The following is a 23,311-nucleotide window of genomic DNA, read 5'->3' on the forward strand; positions in this document are numbered from 1 at the left end:
CATCAATACTCTTGTATTTTTAAATACAATAAGTAAAAAAGCCCCCAAATAACCAATTCTTATATTTTCCTATTTATCCCTCTATACATCCAAACTTTAAAAAGTTACAAACTGAACACTATACAGAACATATAAATCATGTTTAAAAACTTGAGGTTTTAAAATCACTGCTTCCCAATGTGACTGAGAGAAATTCTCCTGCTGACAAGTCCAGTCGTGGTGGAAAGGTGAAGCTGGAAGAGAGCAAAGAGGAGACAGACACAAATTTGCTGTCTTAATACTTTACTAATCCTGTCAGTGAGAAATGGTGGCATGAGAAGTAACAACCTCGGTGTAGGACGAGGGATGGAGTCCGCCTCAGGGTCGAGACATGCATTTCAAGTATTTTCCTATTTGATCTGAGCTCAGGAGAGCAATGGATGCCCGAGGGAATGATCACTTCCTTCCATACATCCGCTCAATGTCCGCCTGGTAGTGTGTTTTAAGCTCTTTGCGCTTCAACTTGAAAGCATCTGTCACCAGGCCAGTTTCGGGGGTCCACGGCTCAGGACTCAAACGAATTTTTAGTGGGATTTCAAACTTTTCCAGACTTGCTGAGATTTAAAAAAAAAAAAAAAAAAAGGCACAGGCATGAGAAATGTATAAAGATCTTAGCAAAATTAAAATATTAAAAGATTTTAAAAAGGAAAAAGAAAACACATTGCAACCCAAGCCAGATAAATATAATGTATCTATATTTGTTGACCTAGGGAGGATACACGCCAAGGTGTAAACCACGTACATCTCAGGACTGGGATCTAGGAGAAAGGAAAAGAGAACTGTATTTATAGAATAATTGAGAAAGGCTGGGAAGGTGGCTCAGTGGTAGAGTGCTTGCCTTGCATGCATGAGGCTCTGGGTTTGATTCCTCAGTACCACATAAGCAGAAAAAGCCAGAAATGGCGCTGTGGCTCAAGTGGTAGAGCACTAGCCTTGAGCTGAAGAGCTCAGGGACAGTGCCCAGGCCCAGAGTTCAAACCCCATGACCAACAACAACAACAACAACAACAAAAGAAGAATTGAGAAATTAAAAACAAAGTTTAAGGAGAATCTTGTGACTAAGCCAGGATATCACTATGTGAGGACAGAATAGAATGCTCTCCTACCACTACAGACCAAACACCCTCTGACTCATAACTGCAGAGAAAATGTAAGCACAGTGTGAAAGACCGGGAAGAATCAAGAGGATCAAGAAGAATCACTGATGGAGTTTTGAAGTGACACATGTACTTATTTTCTAAGCATTTATTCCAAAAATTATGGAACACTCATAGACATGTAAAAAGGAAATGGCTTCCACACAGTCACACTCAACCCAACAGGGGAAGCAGTGAGCACCAGCCGTCAGTACCCACAGAAGAAATATGGTGAGGGGAGTAACACCCTGGGACGATGGAAGAGGAAAACCCAGCTTCTGTTTGGCCCTAAGAAGTCCAGAAACCAGATGAGAAGTTCCTGAACTACATATGAGCATAAAATCAACCACAACGAAGTCAGGTGGCAAAAATATCTGACTTTCACTTCACAGAGCCCATTCTATTGACACTACCGTATAGAAATGGGAGAAACTGCTCGGTGCCGGTGGCTCACACCTGTAATCCTAGATACTCAGGAGGCTGAGATCTGAGGATCGCGGTTCAAAGCCAGCCTGGGCAGGAAAGTCCATGAGACTCATCTCCAATTAACCACCAGAAAACTGGAAGTGACACTGTGGCTCAAGTGGTAGAGTGCTAGCCGAGGGGCAGTGCCCAGGCTGAGTTCAAGCCCCACAACCAACAAGAAAGAAAGAAAAGGAAAAAAAAGAAAGAAAGGAAGGAAGGAAGGAAGGAAGGAAGGAAGGAAGGAAGGAAGGAGGGAAGGAAGGAAGGAAGGGAAGGAAAAAGAAATGGGAGAAACCTCCAATTCCTGACTTCTTCCAGCTAAGAAAAAAACACACACCCAAAATGTTGGCTTTTGGAGAGCTTCTATCTTGCCAGTATGAATCTAAGCTCTAACAGGAACAGGGTCCAGACCTACAGTAACCAACTTCAGGATCAGCCACACCCCAGGGAGAGGTCCTTGCTAAAATCCAGCAACTCTTTTTAATTAGATTAAACCCACAGCCTCAGAAGACCCCGAAGAGACTTCAGATGACTCCAGACTTTCTGCAGGGCAAACTGGACAAAGCCATCATGATACAAAACCAGTAGCTGATTTTTCAGTCAAAGCTTCAACAATAAGACATAAAAAGAGAGAAAAATGGTCTACTAAAAAGATCCAAATTGATATACATATACAAATTACCAAATGATTCAAAATAATGCATAAAAGTGAAGTTGGGCACAGTGGTCCAAGCCTGTAATAATCCAAGTTACTTGGGAGGCAAAGACTGAGATCCCTCTCAAAGGTTAATCTGGGCAAAAAGTTGTTTTTGAGCTGAGCACTAGTGGCTCACAACTGTACTGAATGTACTCCTAGCTATTCAAAAGGCTGAGATCAGAGGATTAAGGGTCAAAGCCAGCCCCAGCAGGAAAGTCTGTGATACTTTTTTTTTTTTTTTTTGGTGATATTATTATATCCAATTAACCACCAAAAAGCCAGAAGTGGAGCTGTGGCTCAAGTGATAGAATGCCAACTTTGAGTGTAAACATTAAGGGACAGTTCAAGGCACAGACATACAAAGCAATTGGTTTATGAGACACCATCTCCATCGATGGCTAGGTACAGTGGCTCTCGCTATTATCTCAGCTACTGAAGAAGTGCTGTCATCCCCAATACCAGGGCCTAAAACAGATATTCCCTCAAAACAACCAATGTGCTAGGTGCCAGTGGCTCATGCCTGTAATCCTAGCTACTCAGGAAACTGAGATCTCAAGATCGCAGTTCAAAGCCATCCCCACCAGCAAAGTCTATGAGACTCTTTTATCTCCAATTACCCACCAGAACACCAAAGTGGTAGAGTGCTAGCCTTAAGCAGAAAAGCCAAGGCTTTGAGTTCAAGCCCTACAACTGATCCCCACCTCCCCACAAAAAACCACCAATGCAAATAGGAGTTGGAGGCAGGCTCACGCAGTAGAGGATCTGCTCAAGTGTAAATGTAATCTTTTCTCCCCCCCCATCCCCCAAAAAACTTAAGAAAAACAGGTACTTTTAGCTCACAACTGGCATGGCTTGGATCACAGTTCAAGGCTAGCCTACACAAAAAGTTACTGAGACCCCATGTCAACAAGCAAGCCAGGTATGATAGTGTGCACATGTGATCCTAGCTACTCTGGGACACATGGGTAGAAGGACTGTGGTTCTAAGGATGGCCTAAACAAAAATGTAAGACCCTATGGAAAAGGCAAATAAAGCAAACAAAACAGGAGAAGAGGAGTTGGTGTGGTTCAGATGTTAGAAACCTACAGTTCCTAACTCCGGTACCATCAAAACCAACAAAGAAAAAAAAGTTTTTAAATGCTAGCCAACTAAAGAGTAGAAGAAGGCAAGTAAGAGTCAAAAGGCAATTCATGAACTGAGGATAAACATGAAATAACATTTAAAAAGCAGAAAAATCATCTACAAGAAAGAACCAAACAAATTCTGGAACAGAAGGACACAATCAATGGGTAGGAAACAAAGCTGCCCCGATGAGAGTTTTCAAGAGATGTGGGCATCAGCTGGGGGATGAGAACAGCCTGAGTGCTTGGGAGACTAGAGCGTTTGGTGAGCAGGAAGGAGGCACGCTCTTCCATCTCAGCTCTTGCACTCAGTCCCATTCAGAGGACTCACCTGAAACAGCAGCTTCAGAAAGCACTTTCAGGACCTCATTTTCCATCTCACTGCTGTTACACAGCTCCTCCCACGAACCTTTAAGTCCTTTCTTCAAAGCTAGTTCTGTTAGTTCCTTTTGATTTGGCACAACAAAGCCAATGACGTAAGAATGATAGCTGAAATATACAAAGGGCAATTTAGCTAAAGAACAATATAGTACTAATACTAAATTGCCTTGACATTTTCTAATTTTCTTTTATTGCATGGGCCCTACTTGGTAGCAACTGTAACAGCAGCTAGTCTTACTATTTGATTCGTGATACATTCCAGTACTTTAGCATTTAAAATTGCTCAATAAATTCCAAGTATACATAACTGCACACTATTATATATGTAAGTATATGATAGGTATATTATTATACTTTTAGTAATAATTTGCCTCCAGATTGTTCTAGAATGTGATTAGCCAGAAGTATGTCAATGTGTACCTAGCAAACACCATTTTAAAACTGACATTTCCTGAACATGAATGCTTCCTTTTTCTCTCAAGAGCTAATAGTGCTGTCCACCAATGCATAGCAATGAGTGCCAAATATGCATTTTTAAAAGAAAATTAAACCATTAAAAAATTTACCTTTAAGAAAAATAGCCATACGTTAAAAGCAAATCTAACAGGTTAACGATTGTATCTAAAGAAATGTGACAACAAAGCAAAATAATGTGATTATGTCCACTTTCTTATTGTGAGAATCTGTGAGGACCAAGGGACTCTCAATATGCCAGAGGCAGACACCTGTGAAGACTATAAAAACTTCAACCTGAAGAAATGGTAGCTGCATCCGGAAGAAAAAAGAGAGACCTGGTTATTGGGATCTAGTTACATCCAGACCGATAGCAGTACTGAAGAAACCACTGACAGCTAGTTAAAGGGCAAAACCATTGGAAAACCAGAGGGTAGATTACCCAATATTCCAAGATTCAAAACACTCCAAAATTAGATTTTTTTGGTGTCAGCCACTTCAGAAAATGGCATTCATTCTGAACTTCATCTACAACTTGATCTATAAACCAAAGTCTCTAAAACTGATCCTTCTGAAACTTGATTTTATTTTCCCTCATTAATTATAGCAACCTCTACTGACAGATTCCTTGGCTTACTCATAAAATGTAACATCATCGAAAGTGGAGAATAATGACCATGTGGATTATTTAGTGTAATCATAGTGTTCTAGTCTGAATTCCCAACACATTCCCAATCATGCGGTTCTGGGATTTTAACAATTCCCTTCCCAAGCAGCAATGGTATGTTACTCTGCAGCTTAACGAGCGATTCCTTCAGGTGGCCAACTCCCCCTAAGTGCTGAGCAGGGGAAGCTAAAGGCAAGGTAGTTAAGCAGTGGGCTGCTCACTAACTCCACTGGACAGCTCTGTGAAGCTTCACTGCACAAGGACAGGGAGCTAGAGGCAGCAAGGCTGTGGCTCTCTACTAGAGTGTAAGAGATGGAAAGCAGGAAACAGGAAGGTGAGGGGAGGCATTCTAGGGAAAGAATCCGTAAATGGCTCTAAGGAAGAGGCCATGCTCAGAAATCAAGAGGAAGAGTTCCTAGAAAAGTTCTGCAGAGGCTCATATAGGATGGAAATGTGAATTCCACCTTCTTACCTGTTTGCATATGCACAAATGTTATCAATCAGAGGGAGATTCTTCAGAGCTGCTTCCACTTTCCCAAGAGAAACATATTCCCCTGCCTGTAGTTTTACAAGGTCCTTTTTACGATCTGTGCAGAACAAAAGCAGGGAGAGGGAACACTGAGAATATTAATACTTCAATACATACAAATGGTGGCAGCCTAGACTGCCGGGCACTCAAAACTCTCCTGCCTCACCTTGCTCTTGTAAGTGCTGAGATGCAAGTGTGAGCCACCACATCCAGCTAAAAATGTCCTGTAAAAACAAAAACAGAGCTGGGAATGTGGCTTAATGGTAGAGTGCTTGCCTATCATGCATGAAGTCCAGGGTTCAATTCTTCAGTACCACATAAACAGGAAAAGCCAGAAGTGGTACTGTGGCTCGAGTAGTAGAGTGCTAGCCTTGAGCAAAAAGCAGCTCAGGCATTGCCCAAGCCCAGAAAAAAAAATCTGTAATAGGATTTTATGGTCCCTCTTCCTCCCTCCCCTCATCATCAGGTATAGACAGGTGCTGTCTGCTGAAAAGGTGTATCCCTGTATCCGAAATACCAGGGAGCTGTGGAGGAATACTATGGATATGGACAAGCTCACAATCTATCTGGAAAGGAGGTGTGGGGAGGTGGAGGACACACAGCAAGGGAGCACATTCCTACAACAGGGTAGTCTGCCTAACCTATGAACACGAATATGATTTTGTAATCTGTATTAGGACAAGAAATAAGCATGAAGAGCTGCCTGAGAGAAAACAGCGGCCCCTGGAATGAACACAAAGAACAGATGCCAGGAACTGAACGAAGGTCCCAAGAGTTGCTGAGGAAGGTAGTTTTTACCCCCAATGTGTCCCAGTACTTGAGCTGCTGGGCTTTCCTGTTTTCTTGGGCAAGGCAAGGACTAAGATCAGGAAAAAAGAGGCCTGACCTACTGATGCCCAAATTCACAAAAAGAAACATTCATTCCACAAGCAGAAGGTGCCCAGGGTAAAATACGTAAAATCCCTATTAAGAAAGAAAGAAAAAGGTATGGTTTTAAAGCCAACAAACAAGTCTGGAATTCTTTTTTTTGGTTTGTTTGTTTGCCAGTCCTGGGGTTGAACTCAGGGCCTGGTCACTGTCCCTGATTCTTTTTGCCCAAGGCTAGCATTCTACCACTGGAGCCACAGTGCCACTTCAGCTATTTATGTGGTGCTAAGGAATCCAACTCAAGCACTCTACCACTGAGCCACCTTCCCAGCCCCATGTCTGAAATTCTTATCTCCCTCAGTGGTAGAGCGCTTGCCTTGCATGCATGAGGCCCTGGGTTCGATTCCTCAGCACCACATAAGCAAAAAGAAAAAAGCTGGAAGTGGCTCTGTGGCTCAAGTGGTAGAGCGCTAGCCTTGAGCTGAAGAGCTGAGGGACAGCGCCCAGGCCCAGAGTTCAGGCCCCATGACCAGACCTCCAGCCCCCCACCCCCCGCCCAAAAAAAAAGTACCAAAAGGCCAAAAGTGGTGCTGCGGCTCAAATAGTAGAGCATCAGACTTGAACAAACCAAGCTCTGGGACAGCAGCCAGGCAAGCCCAAGTCTGCTGGCACAACAAATAAATTAAGTAATTGTATTACAAAGACAATAGACCAGACTGCCACTAACAAGAAGATATGCTCTTACATCATTAAAGAGCTACTAAAAAACATACCATACCTCCTGCACAAAACCACCTGAGAAACATTCACTTCCAAGAAAAGATATGCTTGCTTACCAATAATCTTCAAACAACCATCAGGGTCAAACTCTCCAATATCTCCAGTACAGAGCCATCTCTGCCCATTTTCATCTTCAAAGAAGTCAGCTTTTGTCTTGGCTTCATTTTTGTAGTATCCCATTGTTACATTCTGACCACCGATAAGAATTTCACCTCGGGGATGTGGTTTATCAGTATTAAAATATCCACCTAGTAAACAGAGTAAGTGTAATCAATTCACTCTTTTGATCCTTAAGTGTACCATGTGTTAATTCAAAATTCAATTAAAGTTTCCCAAAGAAAACAGACTGGATAACAAAGCTCATCGACATGAAACCTACAAGTAGTCATAATATTCAATGCATAGCCTACTGAAGAGAGAGTTTGGATTGGAAAGGATGGAGAAAAATAATGGAAGGGGTGATACTATGTATGTAGCTTTAGAAAAATATAGGCATTTAAAATAAAAACTGCCAGATGTTGATGGTTCACACCTGTAATCCTAGAGCTACTCAGGAGGCTGAGATTTGAGGATCACAGGTAGAAGCCAGCCCAGGCAGGAAAGTCTGTGAGACTTATCTCCAGTAAACTACCAAAAAAGCTAGAAGTAGAACTGTGGCTCAAGTGGTAAAGCACTAGCCTTGAGGAGAAAAAACACTCAGAGACAGCATAAGGTCCTGAGTTCAAGCCCCAGGACCAGCAGGGGATGGGGGAGAATCAAAACAAGCACTTGTAGATGACTGTGCATTCTAAAGGATTACAGAAAATGAAATAATTTATAAAGTTTTATCCTATAAAAATTAAACCTCTATAGTTAACATAGGTTATTACCTTCCTCCCAGTTCTTTAATTTGATTTCACAGCAATCTAATGGTGCTCCCACTCGGCCAGTATTGTAGTCCCACACTAATATGCAAAAGGAAGAAAGGTGAGAACAGTAAACATTACCTCATTTTTTCATTTATTAAATACCTCAACTTATTGAAAATGGTGAACTGACCCCATAGCTTAGGCATCCGCACAGAATCATTAAAAGCAGTAGCACAGGCTGTACAGTCTGCAGAGGTGCAGTTTTGAACAGTCCTGACTTCCCACTACTACAGGACTAGAAAAGCCCCACAAGTAGGCAGACTCTTAACAACAAAACCCAGCATGAAGATAAAGCTAACTCTAGTCTTTACTACATGTTGAACTATCATGCCCCCAAATTACACTTTGCCCCATATGCAAAAAGGCAGGGAAGGGAAGGGAACTGAATTGGATATTGTTATTAAAATCATCTTTAAAATAAAAATTATGCCAGGTGCTGGTGTTTCATGTAATCCTAGCTGCTCAGGAGACTGAGTCTAAAGAATAACAGCTCAAAGCCAGGTGGGGACAATAAAGTCCGTGGGGCTGGGAAGGTGGCTCAATGGGGCTGGGAAGGTGGCTCAGTGGTAGAATGCTTGCGTTGCATGCATGAGGCCCTGGGTTCCATTCCTCAGCACCAAGCAGAAGAAGCCGGAAGTTGTGCTGTGGCTCAAGTGGTCGAGCATTAGCCTGAGCTGAAGAGCTGAGGGACAGCGCCCAGGCCCAGAATTCAGGCCCACGACTGACCAAAAAAAAAAGCCCATGAGACTCATGTCCAATAAACTATTCAAAAGAGGGGAAAAAAAATACCTGAAGTAGTTTGGGGCTGGGAATGTGGCTCAGTAGTAGAGCGCTTGCCTTGCATGCATGAGGCCCTGGGTTCGATTCCTCAGCACCACATAAAGCAAAAAGAAAAAAAGCTGGAAGTGGCACTTTGGCTCAAGTGGTAGAGCACTAGCCTTGAGCTGAAGAGCTGAGGGACAGTGCCCAGGCCCAGAGTTCAGGCCCCACAACCGGAGCCCCCCCCCCCCCAAAAAAAAGTGACACACACTGCAAATCTCCATCAACAGATCCACATCACAGCATCAACTGCCAACCCTGTTAGATAAGAGTGTTTGGAGCCCCATGTTAGAGGTTGATGGGATACCCACACTACTTTCTTAGTAGGCCTCACAAAACTGGAGTAGATACCTATCTGTGTGACTCTACCTCCCAATGAGACTGCTCTTGCCTCTCTGTGTCCACTTCAGCTACCAAACCCTATTTAAAAATATTCAGTTCTAGTTCCAAGCCAGGCTGGAGAGTAAGTCAGAGAGGGCTCCCAAGATGTAGGGAAAGAACCTCACAATTATGATCAATAATTATAGTATCTAGGGCTGGGAAGGTGGCTCAGTGGTAGAGCACTCGTCTTGCATGCTCAAGGCCCTGGGTTCAATTCCTCAGCACCACATAAGCAAAAAGAAAAAAGCCGGAAGTGGCGCTGTGGCTCAAGTGGTAGAGTGCTAGCCTTGAGCTGAAGAGCTGAGGGACAGCACCCAGGCCCAGAGTTCAGGCCCCATGACCGGACCCAAAAAAAAAAAAAAAAAAAAATTATAGTATCTATTCTGCTCTGCACAAATCTATACCACTCTTCTCCAGTATATTTTAAAGAATAACTCGAGAAAATAATGCCATAAGCTGCACTCCTGTCTCAGATGGGACACTAGGTGGACATCTCACAGGCAGCACTAACCTTCTGTAATTGTTCCAGCCCCTGTGGATTCAGTGAGTCCATATCCCTGACCAACAGGACAGCAAAAACAGATATTCATGAATCGCTGTGTGGTTGCAGAAAGCGGAGCACCACCACATAATAAAAGGCGAATATTTCCACCTAGCAAGCTTCGAACTTTCCGGAAAACAAAGCTAAAAAGAAAAGAACAAATTAAGCAAACTTTTAAAGCTGAACAGAATTTTATCTTTAGACTAATCTCTCAATTTTGTTACGTAAAAATATTGGGATTAAATGACCCATCAAGGTTACCCACAAATTCAAGAGTCTCTTGACCCACTACTTAAATGTTAATTTTTAAAGATAAAGGTAAAAAATATATGATTTCCTTGTAAGAATTTCTCAAGAAAGCCGAGTTCAAGTGACTCACACCTATGATCCTAGCTACTGAGAAAACTGGGATCCAAAGGACCAAGGTTCGAGCCCAGCCAAGTAGAAAAGTCCCTTTAGACTCCATCTCCAAAATAACCAGCAAAAAGCCAGATTAGAGACATGACTCAAGTGGAAGAGTACTAGCCAAGCAAGCAAGCTCAGCGAGCAAGCCAAGCAACCCTTGGTACTGATAATAAATAAAAAATAAAATAAAAAGAACTCTTCAAGTATTTTTTGAATATTGCAAATAAATTAAAATTGTCAGACTTAATTTTATACAACATGTTGCCCAATTATTGGCCACAAAATGTTTCTTACATCATAAGCACATAATACATATCACTATACGCACAGTATATACCATTTTTTAACCATTCAAAAATATTAAATATTTATGGAATTTACTAAAACTTTTTAACTTACTTCAGATTTATGTATATATTAATATACAGTTATCTAACTTCTAAATTTCAGTATAACTTAAAGCTTATTGTTAAAAGGAAGCTGGGTAAGAAAAGTAACAAATCAATTTGAATTAACATGTTTCTGAGAATAACCTCTCTGCTTACTACCCTCAATCAACCAGGAGGAGGAGCAGGGCTGAGGACACAGCTCCTGGCAGCTTACCTGTCACACAATGGAGTACTATGCCCTCTTGAAATTTGTTCCATCTTGTAATTATAGGCCAGAATAAACAAATTCCGCTGAAAACTACTCATTTCATTCACTTTATTCATGACATTCTTATAGATTCGATCCATGATTTCCTAGGTATATAAAAATGAAGTTTTTAATTATACCTGGATTATGTATATAAAGCTTAACATTATTTCTATCACTGTTAGAGGTCTTAAAATTTAACAGTCTATCAGGACCAAGTAGTTTAATTTAAAATTACAATTTTGTTAAAACAATTTTAATAAGAGATTTATCTAGGATCAGGCAGGAATATATTGGTTTTGGTGGATGAAACCCAGGGCTTTAAACATGCTAGGCAAGTACTCTACCACTGAGCTACAGACTCATCCTTCCACTATTAGTTCTTTATATTGCTTTGCTAGTTATCTTATTTATTATTGAACTACAAATGAAGTTTGATAACATAAATGAATCCTTTGAAATAGTTAAAAATCTAATTTTATCTTATAAAAAGACCATGCTTATATAAAAAGACTGTGCTTTGCCTGCTAGGTCATTACTGTAATTCACACATTATTTTAAAAAATTGTCTCTCTACAACTTCAGATATTTATAAATGAACTAAAATTTAAAGTAAAATATCCAAAACTACTGCCCAAATATGACTTTGGAGCAGCTGTATAATCATTCTTGATGTGAACATTCAAGCACCTAATAAGAATCCCCCAACACTTCAAATAGTAACAATCAGCACATAACAGGTATTATAAAGACCACTATTAAGAGGCTAGGAGAGGGAAAAGAGCTCATAGTGACACGGAAGCTGAAATTTGAGTATTCAGTAAGAATAAAATAAAAATAAAGGAAAATAATATTGTAAAGTTTAAGGCAATAATGACAAGGGGATGGAATGAATTCTGCGTGAGCCACCCTGCTACTGTGGCTGGTGATACTTAGCACTACTCGGTATGCCAGAGTGGCCGGGTCTTACCGGGACAGCTGCCATCAGGGTTGGTTTCAACATGGATGTATCCCCTTTGCTTCCTTTTTTTATTTTTGAAGACTATAAAATAGAAAAAGTGACCTATATAAAATGATCTGTATTTTTTTAAACGAAATGGAATTCTCACATCAAATAAGCATGTCTTTTTAATGTAGTTATAATCTAACAAACAAAAGGCAAGAGCTTAACTGTCATACTGACTGGGAAGGGGGTGCCGGGGATACTAAAAATAATTTTTTTTGTATTTCAAGTCACTGATATTTAACTTACCTGATCGGCTAACGTCTGTGGTGAAGAGTACCCAATGCGGCATCCATGAGAAAGACAAACCAGCTCTGCACTGAGTTCTAGAACATGGGCCAGGGGCAGGTACCCAATATATACATCGTCCTCTCTGAAAAGACAGGCAAGAAGCAAAAGTGAGGAGTGCCCTCTTCCAGAAGTGACTGAACAGGAGCAGGTTTGAAGGTACAAAAGCCCTCAGGGCATCAATTTGGGCTTCCCACTGTGGGTCGAGTCAGGGGAGGCAGGGAAGACAGATGGGGGGACTGGGAGTGTCAGGAATAAAGGGCTACAGCTCAACCTAAAACTGAAGGGAAGTGGTTTGTTTTCAGACACTCTCTAATAAACACTGCAAAAGTAAGGTGCTAGGGCCAAAGAGGGGATGGGTAAGTGGACAAAAGGAATAATCAAATAGATGGTCTCTGAATATAGAAGAGATGTCCTGCTCATAACAAATTCTATCTTGAGTTTTTTTTCCCCCCTTAGGTACATGCATACAAGAAATTTCTCAATCCATTCCTAAGTTCAATGTAATAATTCACTGTATGTGCCAGTGTAATTTCTTCTTATTGCACCAAGTCAGTCATCACAATACTGACTCCACCCTGGGAATGCTCCCTTTCCAATCCCTCAAATCCCACCTGTATCTTCCTACTCTAACAGCCTCTCTGGTCTTCTCCCACTGGAATCTGTCTCAAAAATCCAAATCCAAAACTGAATATATTGTGCTACCTGTTCACCTGAACTATATATTTTGATTTAAACATGATTCTATACATAAGACAACAATACCAACTGGTTAAAGGATTTCCAAATAAAAATTTGCACTTTTAAAAACAATGAAACAAATACCTATAAATGCTCTTGTAAATCTCACAGATATAATTATTTTGTATTTAACCTTACTGTTCTTAGAAAATGTCTACTATACACAGACTCTGAGTAAGTTAAGTATATACTACTGGGGCTGGGAAGGTGAGGCCCTGGGTTCGATTCCTTAGCACCACATAAGCAAAAAGAAAAAAAAGCCGGAAGTGGCGCTGTGGCTCAAGTGGTAGAGTGCTAGTCTTGAGCTGAAGAGCTGAAGGACAGGGCCCAGGCCCAGAGTTCAGGCCCCACGACTGGACCAAAAAAAAAAAAAAAACTACTAAATTGACACTACGGTTAAACTAGATGCGCAGAGATTAACACCAAGGTCCCGCATCCCTTCACCACGACAACATACCCCAGTTTGGGAATCCTCCTTGCCATCCCAGTTATACCAGCAATGATGTTGCTGTGGGAGATCATGACGCCCTTTGGGATTCCTGTGGAACCACTCGTGTACATGATGACTGCAATGTCTGATGGCAATGGTTTGCTATGAGGCTTGGTTTCTGTATTGAAGAAAAGAATAAATGTCTACTTCTGAGGAATTTAATAATGCTACCAATCATTTTTTAATCAAGCTAAACAAAATATTCACGTGGTAGTTAAGAGATAGGAACATAAATTCTATTTTCCATGAAAAAAAAGGCTATTCTACTAATTCCACTAAGAAATTAAAAGGCCTGGGGCTGGGAAGGTGGCTCAGTGGTAGAGCACTTGCCTTGCATGCGTGAGGCCCTGGGTTCGATTCCTCAGCACCACATAGCAAGAAAAAAAAAGCCGGAAGTGGCGCTGTGGCTCAAGTGGTAGAGCACTAGCCTTGAGCTGAAGAGCTGAGGGACAGCGCCCCGGCCCAGAGTTCAGGCCCACGACCAGAACCAAAAAAAAAAAAAAAGAAATTAAAAGGCCTTAGATGAGGGTACCCAGGAATGTGCTGACAGACAACTTCCACATTACACTCGAGGGTTCAGGATTACAAAACAGTGTCTCCCGCTGACAGTCACAAGACTATGAGTTTAAGATAAGATCAGCAGCAGACCAAAAGAAATGAATAACACACATAAATCATCTGGAGGATTTAAGTTTAGAACTACCATACATGTGAACGTCTAAGAAAAAAAAAATCTTTAAATGTGTTCCTAGGAGAATAAGCCCTTCCTTTCCTATCTATCCAGGTAAGATGTCTTAAAAAAGAACCATACATGGCTTCTTCCTTTCTCTAAGCCTAGTCCTCAACAGCCACAGGCCCCATCACTCTCTGTGGGCAACTTACTTCCTCCCACAGCGATCTTGAACACCTAGCTTCCTCTAGCATCTAAACCTCTTAAACCAAATTTAACTCAGGAGTGAATGTGTACATGCCAATGCTCACTAGATATCAACATTTGCATTTCCCACCAGCATCTGAAATTCAACATGCTCAAAATGAACACCATTGCAGTATATCACTAACAGTGGTACAACTGGGCCCTGAGCTTTTGCAATATCCTAAAAAACTCAAAAATACTCTAGCAGTACTTCCTAACACTTGACAGTCACATAACTTCTACAGTACCATGCCTAGATAGAGTAGTTGGAAGTTAAAAGATTGTTCCTAGCTGGGTGTTGGTGGCTCACACCTGTAACCCTAGCTACTAAGAGGCTGAGATGGAAGGCTATCAGTTCAAAGCCAGCCCAGCAGTAAAGTCTGTGAGATCCTCTTATCTCCAATTAACCACCAGTAAACCACAAGTGGAGCTGTAGCTCAAAAATGGTAGAGTGCTAGCCTTAAGCAAAAGAACTCAGACAGCGCCTCAGTTCTGAGTTTCAGCCCCATGACCAACAACAAAAACAAAAAGTAGTCCTTCTTTTTGGAAGGGCAAATAGAAACAGGAGGGAAAGTTAGTTGCCCTATCAGTTAATAAGGATAGTTCACTGGGGTAAATCTAATGGCATTACTTATAAAACTTTTAACTCCCTAAAACTATCGAAAAGGGTAAGAGAGAAGTGAACAGTGTAAAACTCTCTTAATTTCAAATTCACACTACCATTAGAACATTATGTATTTTTCCTGAAGCCTTTCTTTAAACTCTAGTACTCCTAGATCTTGCTTCCACCTGAATATCTAGAAAATCAATGTGCCAATCCTTTGATCTAACTTCAGAGCCCATCCTTGGCATAGTTCTGGCGATCATGGTGATAGGAGAATACCCACAAGAATGAAGAGGGCGTGACATACCCATGCTGGCCTTTGCGCCCAGGGCCTGCACTGCAGCCATAGTATGTACAATGACACCTTTGGGGAACTCGGACCAAGTTGGTGGCTTCCCATCAACGGTGATAATGTGCCGTAGGCGAGGGACCAATGAAACTATATCCTGGAAGAACAAAGTATTTGTTGTTTCTTATTCCATGGGTTAGCAAACCGTTCAGGAGCCAAGAATGGGAGTTTACCACATTCACTGCCTTATTAATCTCTTACCTCAACAAAACAAGAAGACTGAGTTTAACTTTATTACTTTACACCACTTAACTATTTTATTTAACTTACTATATTTAACTTACTATTATATAGAATTTTATTTGCTGGGTACACCACGTTTTTCCAATAAAATCATAATCACAAGTTAATTACTGTCCTACAAATTCTAAGCATAGTTATCTTGCCCATGTAATTGTAACCCCTCTGTATGGTATTTTCACAATAAAAAAAATTTCTAAGCATAGGCAAACTGAACTATATAGCCCAAAGTCCCTCGTGTTTTCAAGAGGTTAAGGATGTATAGAGGAAGAAAACTCACTTGTTGTCAACAAAATGAAGAAAAAGATATTATTGGGCTAGAGGAAAACATCAGGAAACTAAAGAAATGGTTTTCCCTGCCAGGCACCAGTGACTGACACCTATTATCCTAGCTACTCAGGAGGCTGAAATCTGAGGATTGTGGCTCAAAGCCAGTTCCATGAGACTCTTATCTCCAATTAGCCATCAGAAAACTAGAAGTAATACTGTGGGTCAAGTGGTAGAGTATTAACTTTGAGCTGAAGAGCTGAGGGACAGCACCTAGGCCCAGAGTTCAGGCCCCGTGACCAACAAAAAAAATAAAGTTGTACCCAGTTCAATTTAGACACATGCATTAACTATCTGTACTTCTGGGTTATTTGAATGCAAAAACATATGAAAGTAACTTTTTGTTTTCCAAAGAATCAAGTATCATATACCTAAAAGCTTGTAAAATATTGACGACTTAGTATCATAACAGAACTGAGGATCATTAATGACTCGTTACAGTAAGAAGTCCTAAAGTTTCAGGCAGTTACAAACAACTGCAGATCTCACCTTCAACTTTGTTTGTAAAAGTTCTTTACTTGTAATGATATTGGTCACTTCTGTTTCATTTAGTCCATGAACAATGGCTGGACCTCCCAGGGTGGCGTATAATGTGACAACTACGAGGAAAAGAAGCACACATCACTTATGCTAATGCTTCACAAACTATAAAATAAAAACACCAAGTAACCTCTCATGTACTGACTTTTATCATTGGCTACTTGGTATTAGTAGTACATAGAATTAAAATGATACACTGAATATAAAGAAATGTTAACACTGATTATTATAGTTTAAAAAAGATCTAAACAAAAACATCCTTAGAAATGGTAAGATAACATAAGCAGTAACGTGGATTTGTACTTATTTTTCTAACATAGAATGATTGTAAAAAGAGTAATTCTTTGAAATGTAAGGCAAACTCCAACCTCTGTAAACAAAAAGGCAAAGCCTGTTTTAAATGGAAGAGTTTCCAAGACATCTGTGGAAAGCTTCTTGATTTGCTTGAAAGATAAGACATCTCCAAGATTACAGTGATATTTTGGCACCAAGACCACTGAATTAAGCTTCAAAGCCTGAGGCATTCCAATTACCACTCAAATGCCCCAACACAGAGTTGGGCCTCTCCTGTAACAAGAGCATCATCAGGTTCCAATTTTAGAGGTCCAATGTTATTACTAACAAAAATGTATTAGCACAACCATCAATAACTTCACAAGGGAACAGGAGAGATGGTAATTGTACATCTAGTTCTCTAGTTACAAAGGTTCAAGACACTGCACCACATTTGACTGGTTCATACACTCCACAACTGATTCTTCTTCCAAAACAGAGTAAAATAATTCCAGTGCCTAACAAGTAGTCCTTCACTAACTGGATTCAAGGTGAAAATTAACATCATTATGCTAACAAGTAGTCCTTCACTAACTGGATTCAAGGTGAAAATTAACATCATTATGCTAACATCTTATGAGTGAAATGTTATTTCACTCCCAAAATGACATTAAATTCACTCTTTCAAAAAACAGGAAAACCCACATACGCTGGAAGTTATACATGAAACAGGCCTGTGCAGCAATCATCCACTCTGCCCTGGTCTCACAGAAAATGGCAATGTTGGTCTTCGGTTTCTGTCCCAACATCTGTAAGCCATTGCCAAAATTAAAGGCTCGAACGAAGACGTCTTCATAAGAGAGCCAATTATACTGTCCAAGAATAACCTGATAAAAAACAAAACAAGAAAAACTAAATACCTTTTAATACAAAGTATTAACTTATAGAAATAAATCAGAATATGTTCTAAAATTTTTAACAAATAGAAAGCTGTTTTTCCCAATTAATGCTAGAAAATGAGATTTGGCTTTGTGGTATCTTCTATTATGACAACTAGAATCCTATGCTAAATCTTTGCAACAGAAGGTTTTGGCTTTGGTTTTGATTTTCAACAATGTTCAGATTTTGGCTTAGTATGGCTTTAGTATGTCTAAAGTCTACAGCACTCAGCATACTGGGACAGCACTGGGAGTTTGTGGCCATTCAGGGCTACATATCAAGAGATAATGTTGAAGAGATAATGGGAGGAAGAGCAAAGAAACGGGGAGGGGAAATAAGAGCGGGAGGAAAAGATGAAACAACAAATCCAAGTGTAATGGGATTTTAAAGTTCAATTTCTGCTGAGTTCCCATGGTACACACTTGTAACCCTAGCTACTCTGTAATCCTAGCTAGTCAGGAGATCTGAGAATCGGGGTTCAAAGCCAGCCTGGGCAGTAAAACTGGAAGAGGAACTGTGGCTCAAAGTGGTAAAACACAAGCCTTAGGCAAAGAGCTCAGGAACAGGTCACCCAAGCCCTGAGTTCAACTCCCACGATCAACAAAAAATTCAATTTCCTAACAGGCATATACTAATAATTCATGTATAAATTATTTACTCAAAGACACAGGTGTTCATTTAAAACAACCTAGTAACTAAGCAATTATGATGTCAAAATTTCACTTCCCTTTACTTAATTTCTGGATTTCAATACCAAACAGCACAATATGATCCATTAAGCAGAAACTGGCCCTGCTACTCAAGCTCACAGAAATTCCAATTTGAACTGCTGTATCTGTATCTGAGTAAGGAAAATAAATATGTCTCTATGCAAACATGTGAGGACTATGTTATATAATTCAATGTCCTTTTGTTTAACTTTAATACCCACTGGTATCCCCAGCCTGATTATTTTTTGTGTTTATCAGAAATTCAAGCTTGCCTTAGTAACTCTCTCCTTTTAAAGTGGCTTAATCTATTTTTGTCTTTAGAAATTTTCTTCAACTTAAGTGGTACCACAACTGTACATATAAGAACAAGACAGGCCAAGCACCTGTGGCTCACACCTGTAATCCTAACTAATCAGGAGGCTGAGATATGAGGATTGCCATTAAAAGCTAGCACACGTCGGTGGGGGGAGGGAGGGAAGGAGAAGGATTGGGATTGGGGGGGAGTGGGGAGGCTGGGAAGGGATGTGAAGGGTAAACCAAAGGAGGAGGGTGCAATGCTTGGTAAGAAATGTACGCATTATCCTGCCCATGTAATTGTAACCCCTCTGTACAGTATGTTCACAAATAAAATAAAATTTAAAAAAAAAAAAAAAAAAGCTAGCACAGCCCAGAAAGTCAGTGAGATGTGATTAGTACCTCCAATTAACCACCAAACAGCTGTGGCTCAAGTGGTAAAACACTAATCTTGAATACAAAAGCTCAGTCCCTGAGTTCAAGCCCCAGGACTGGTACCAAAAGAAAAAAAGAAAAGAAAAAGAGAGAATAAAGAACAGACTGTATGCACAGTGTGTGTGTGCAGTTATGTTGTTAGAATACATCTCAAATGCTTGGAATGTAATTTTAGATATTCTGATACACACTTATAATCCCATCACCAGGGAGGGTGAGGTATGAGAATCCTGAGTCTAAGGCTAGTCTGGGCTCAATGGTAATTTCCAGACCATGCAAATGGGCAAATAAAGTAATATAATTGCATAAAATTTCTGACTATTCATTTTTTAAAATGTAAACAATATCCATGAGATTTCTAGAAGATGCTAGGGAAAGAAAAAAATGAAAAATCATGCTGCCCTCTAGTGTCTCACTGAATGAGATTTAAGAATTTATTTATTTTTGGTGCTTGACATCGGAGCTTGAATCTAGTGCTGTCCCTAGCTTCTTTGCTCAAGGCTGACAATACCACTTGAGCCACATCTCCACTTCCAGCTTTTTGCTGGCCCAGCTAGCTTCAAATTGCAGTACTCAGATCTCAGCCTGTTGAGTAGCTAAGATTATAGGCATGAGCCACCAGTATCTAGTGTTAGGGGAAAAAATTCTAATTTGGCTCAATGAGTGAATATCAAGCCACTTAGAAGGTAGATACCAGGTGGATGGCTATCTACAGGAACCTAGGCATATTTGTGATACCCCATTTCAAACAATAGCTGTGTACTGTGGTACATACCTGTCATCCTATTTACAACATGAAGCTGAGCAAAAAGGGCCAGAGGTAAGAGACCTAGCCCAAGCCGAAGAGCACTGACGCCTGAGTTCAAACCACAGAACAGACAAGCCAAGCAATCAATTCTTAGTTAGATGGATAAAAGACCTGAATTAAGAAAACAGTAACTGTGCTAGTCCCAAACTCTCACCTTGCTCTGTAACCCCAATGAAATGCTCTGCAGTGCTGTGTTTTTGTCAAGTTTTCGTAAGTTTGAATTTACTTCAAGCCCTACGATGCCACCCAAATGTTCTGCACCTTCTAAGGCTTCTGGAAGTGAACCCAAGCACTAGAGGAAGATGCTCACCATCAAAGAAAAGGTGGAACTTTTCAACAAAAAGCTACATGGCTGTAGGCCACCACTACAGAATCAACGAATCTACTGTTTGCTACATAAAGAGGAGCAGAATATTAGATCTATGGCAATGATGACTTTTTTTTTTTAACAAGACTGCAAAAGAGGATGGTCATTTCCTGCAAAAAGGCCATTGTGAGGATGGAATCTGCACTGGCCCTGCGGATAAATGACCGTAGAAGAAAATTTTCTCACTGGATACCAACACCATCTGGACAAAGGCCAAGAAACTTTGTGGATAGCAAGGAAGTTCACAGATGGTGCTAAGGATGAAAACAAGGACCATGACACAGAAGCAGGACTATCAGGCACTTCTCCCATCAGACCAACCCCACTCAGTGCCAGCAAGAGCTGGTTTGACAAATTTCAAAGACACTTTGGATGTAAAAGCATTGCCTCTGTGGATAAAGCTGGAGCCCAGGAGTACATGAAGGATAAATTCAAATCCATCAAGAAGGGGGCAGATGCTGTCTCATATTTTTATTATGAAAGATGAAGCCAAAGCCCCTGGTTTTAAGGCTCCAAAAGATCAAATAACTGAGTATGTGTGGGAATGCTGTGAGCTTTATGATAAAGCCAGGGTTTATTTTATAAGTCAAAAAACCCAAAGGCCCTAAAAAACAAAAATAAGAATGTATTGCCTAAGTATTGGATGCACAACCCCAAGGCCTGAACCATGAAACTCCTCAGGGGTGATTGGTTCCACCAGTGCTTTATCCCATAGGTTCAAAGTGCTTCTGATCATAGACAGTGCTGGAGGCCATGCTGTCAATCTGTCCTATAAGGGCTCCAGATAAAGCTCTTGCCACTAAACACCACGTTGCTTATTCCGCCCATGATTCAAGGCACTATTCACACTTTTAAGGCAGTCTACGTGCAAAACATCCTGCAAAACCTGGTTGAAGGGCTGGGAATGTGGCTTAGTAGTAGAGTGCTTGTCTAGCATGCATGAAGCCCTGGGTTCAATCCCCAGTACCACATAACCAGAAAAGGCTGTAAGTGGTGCTGTGGCTCAATGTGGTAGAGTGCTAGCCTTGAACAAATTCAAGGACAGTGCCCAGGTCCAGAGTTCAAGCCCCAGGACTGGGTGGGGGGAAGGGGGAAGAGGGCACAAAACCTGGTTGAAGCTATGGATTTGGATGAACACTTCTCACTAAAACATACTGGGAGTGATTACAATACTGTATCTGTCTCCTAAATATTCAGAAGGCTATAAAGGAGATGAAGAGTGAAACAATAAATGGAGGTTGGAAAAAATTGTAGTTAGAAATGGTCACAAGTACAAGGAATTCTCTCCTGAGTCCATCACTCTACAGTAGTAAGGCTGTGAAGCTGGCAAAACTACTGGGAGGAGATGGGTTTCAATGATATGACTCCTGACAACATGAATGATCTAACTGATGTCCATTCACAACCATTGATGGATAAACACCTGATCGAGATGACAAAGTCAGCAAATGAGGAAAAGGATGAGGAACAAAACAAACTACAGGTTGAAGAGGAGGAGGAAGTTGGCCTTTGGCCTAACACTGGGTCTCCCAGGTGCTTCATTTGTTGCACTTCATAAATACAATTGAGTGGCGTGTCAGTTTATAAAACCTCAGAAGAAAAAGCAGCACCAACAACTCCCGTAAACTAGGTTAATCACTCCCATGAAGAGATCAGTTACACCTATAAGAAACAGAAGTTATGGCCCGGGGGAAAATACTGCACCACCTGATGATGCATCTGATGAGGAAGTGGTGTCTGCTTGGCTGTGCAGTACCTTCATTGCCATCACTGCTGCACAGCTACATGATTCACGATCTTCATCATTCTAGTTGTGTGTACTTCAGTGGTGAGTAGCCAGATAGAATTTTCTAAGTTGTGGGGCTGGGAAGGTGGCTCAGAGATAGAGTGCTTGCCTTGCATGCCTGAGGCCCTGGGTTCGATTCCTCAGCACCACATAAGCAAAAAGAAAAAAGCCAGAAGTGGCGCTGTGGCTCAAGTGGTAGAGCGCTCGCCTTGAGCTGAAGAGCTGAGGGACAGTGCCCAGGCCCAGAGTTCAGGCCCCACGACCGGACCCAAAAAAAAAAAAAAAAAAAAAAAAAAGAACTTTTCTAAGTTGTTAAAACTCGAGAGTGTAAAAAGAGCATAGGAAGTGTTTATAAGAGTGTGGGAAAGGTTAGTAAAAGAGTGGGAAAAGCTTATAAGGCTTACAGAACAGTGGGGCTCATAAAGTCTTAAAACCTATAAATGATAAAATTTAACACTGCTACTTCTCAGATTTTCATTTATGGGGGGGGAGGTCCCCTCTGTAATGTAATTCCCACAGTAGGTGAGAGATCACTGTACTCTAGACCACATGGTTGAATGTTCCTGACAAACACCAGACTCTCAAGGATTTTGGTTCAAAGAGTTTCCCAAATTTCCATCTTCAATTTTGACAGTCCCAAATTAGATATCCAATGATTTAATTGAATGTTCAATGGAGATGGTCCAATGGACACATCAAATGTAGCAAGCGCCAAAGCTCATTCTTTCTCCTTTTCTCTTTCTCTGTATCCTTCCTGGAGTTGCAGAGAATAGTATGCCACCTCTCACCCCCCCCCCACTCCAAGTGTTCCATAAAGTTTAGGAATTATTCCCCAACACATTCCCAAGCCCATCAGTAGGGACTGTCCACTCTATTCACAAAATAGACCCTAAATCTAGCCATTTCTTTCCACCTCCATCCATTCCTGGCATTCAATAATTCATCTCTGTTCTCATTTCACACCAACTGAGCAAACTGCTTACACTCCTCTCCCCCTACAACTCACATAAAAGAGGTCACTACCCTGCTTAGCATTCTGTATGGAGGGCTTGCTCTTCCAACAACAGAGTCCAAAACCCTTACCCTGTTCCAGCAAGCCCCGAGACCAAAGCTCCACTCTCTCACCCTGCTCACTTCCTGAAAGGGTAACCTCATCCTTCTGGCCTTCAGGCAGGCTGTGCTGGAGCAAGGCAAGGGAAGAAAGTCCTATCTCTGGGTCTGCCTTATTAACTTGTGTGGCCTAAGAACCTCATTCAACAAACGCTTTTCTATTTCTTTAATTTTTAAAATTTTATTGTAAAGGTGATGTACAGAGGGGTTGTGGTTGCATAAGTCAGGTAATGAGTACATTTCCTTTTGAACAGTGTCACCCCCAA

At 41.0% G+C, this 23,311-nt stretch overlaps 1 protein-coding gene across 2 annotated transcripts in view; it reads right to left on the reverse strand.

Annotated features, from left to right (window-relative positions):
* Window positions 1–265: 265 nt before the first annotated feature.
* The window catches only part of Acsl3 (acyl-CoA synthetase long chain family member 3), a 46,598-nt gene continuing 23,552 nt past the window's right edge, over window positions 266–23,311 (reverse strand). For both annotated transcript variants that reach the window (XM_070016056.1, XM_070016066.1), the window contains exons 4-16: window positions 17,306–17,483; window positions 16,273–16,382; window positions 15,175–15,313; window positions 13,315–13,465; window positions 12,078–12,201; window positions 11,796–11,867; window positions 10,793–10,932; window positions 9,755–9,927; window positions 8,005–8,079; window positions 7,192–7,383; window positions 5,432–5,546; window positions 3,790–3,947; window positions 266–593 (exon numbers count right to left, since the gene is read on the reverse strand). In XM_070016056.1, the coding sequence (XP_069872157.1) occupies window positions 436–593; window positions 3,790–3,947; window positions 5,432–5,546; window positions 7,192–7,383; window positions 8,005–8,079; window positions 9,755–9,927; window positions 10,793–10,932; window positions 11,796–11,867; window positions 12,078–12,201; window positions 13,315–13,465; window positions 15,175–15,313; window positions 16,273–16,382; window positions 17,306–17,483 (1,785 nt within the window). In that variant the 3' untranslated portion in view covers window positions 266–435. The remainder of the gene's footprint in view (window positions 594–3,789; window positions 3,948–5,431; window positions 5,547–7,191; window positions 7,384–8,004; window positions 8,080–9,754; window positions 9,928–10,792; window positions 10,933–11,795; window positions 11,868–12,077; window positions 12,202–13,314; window positions 13,466–15,174; window positions 15,314–16,272; window positions 16,383–17,305; window positions 17,484–23,311) is intronic.

The sequence above is a fragment of the Dipodomys merriami genome, unplaced genomic scaffold (assembly GCF_024711535.1).
Source record: "Dipodomys merriami isolate MVZ:Mamm:240054 unplaced genomic scaffold, mDipMer1.0.p SCAF_1, whole genome shotgun sequence".
NCBI classification, from domain to species: domain Eukaryota; kingdom Metazoa; phylum Chordata; class Mammalia; order Rodentia; family Heteromyidae; genus Dipodomys; species Dipodomys merriami.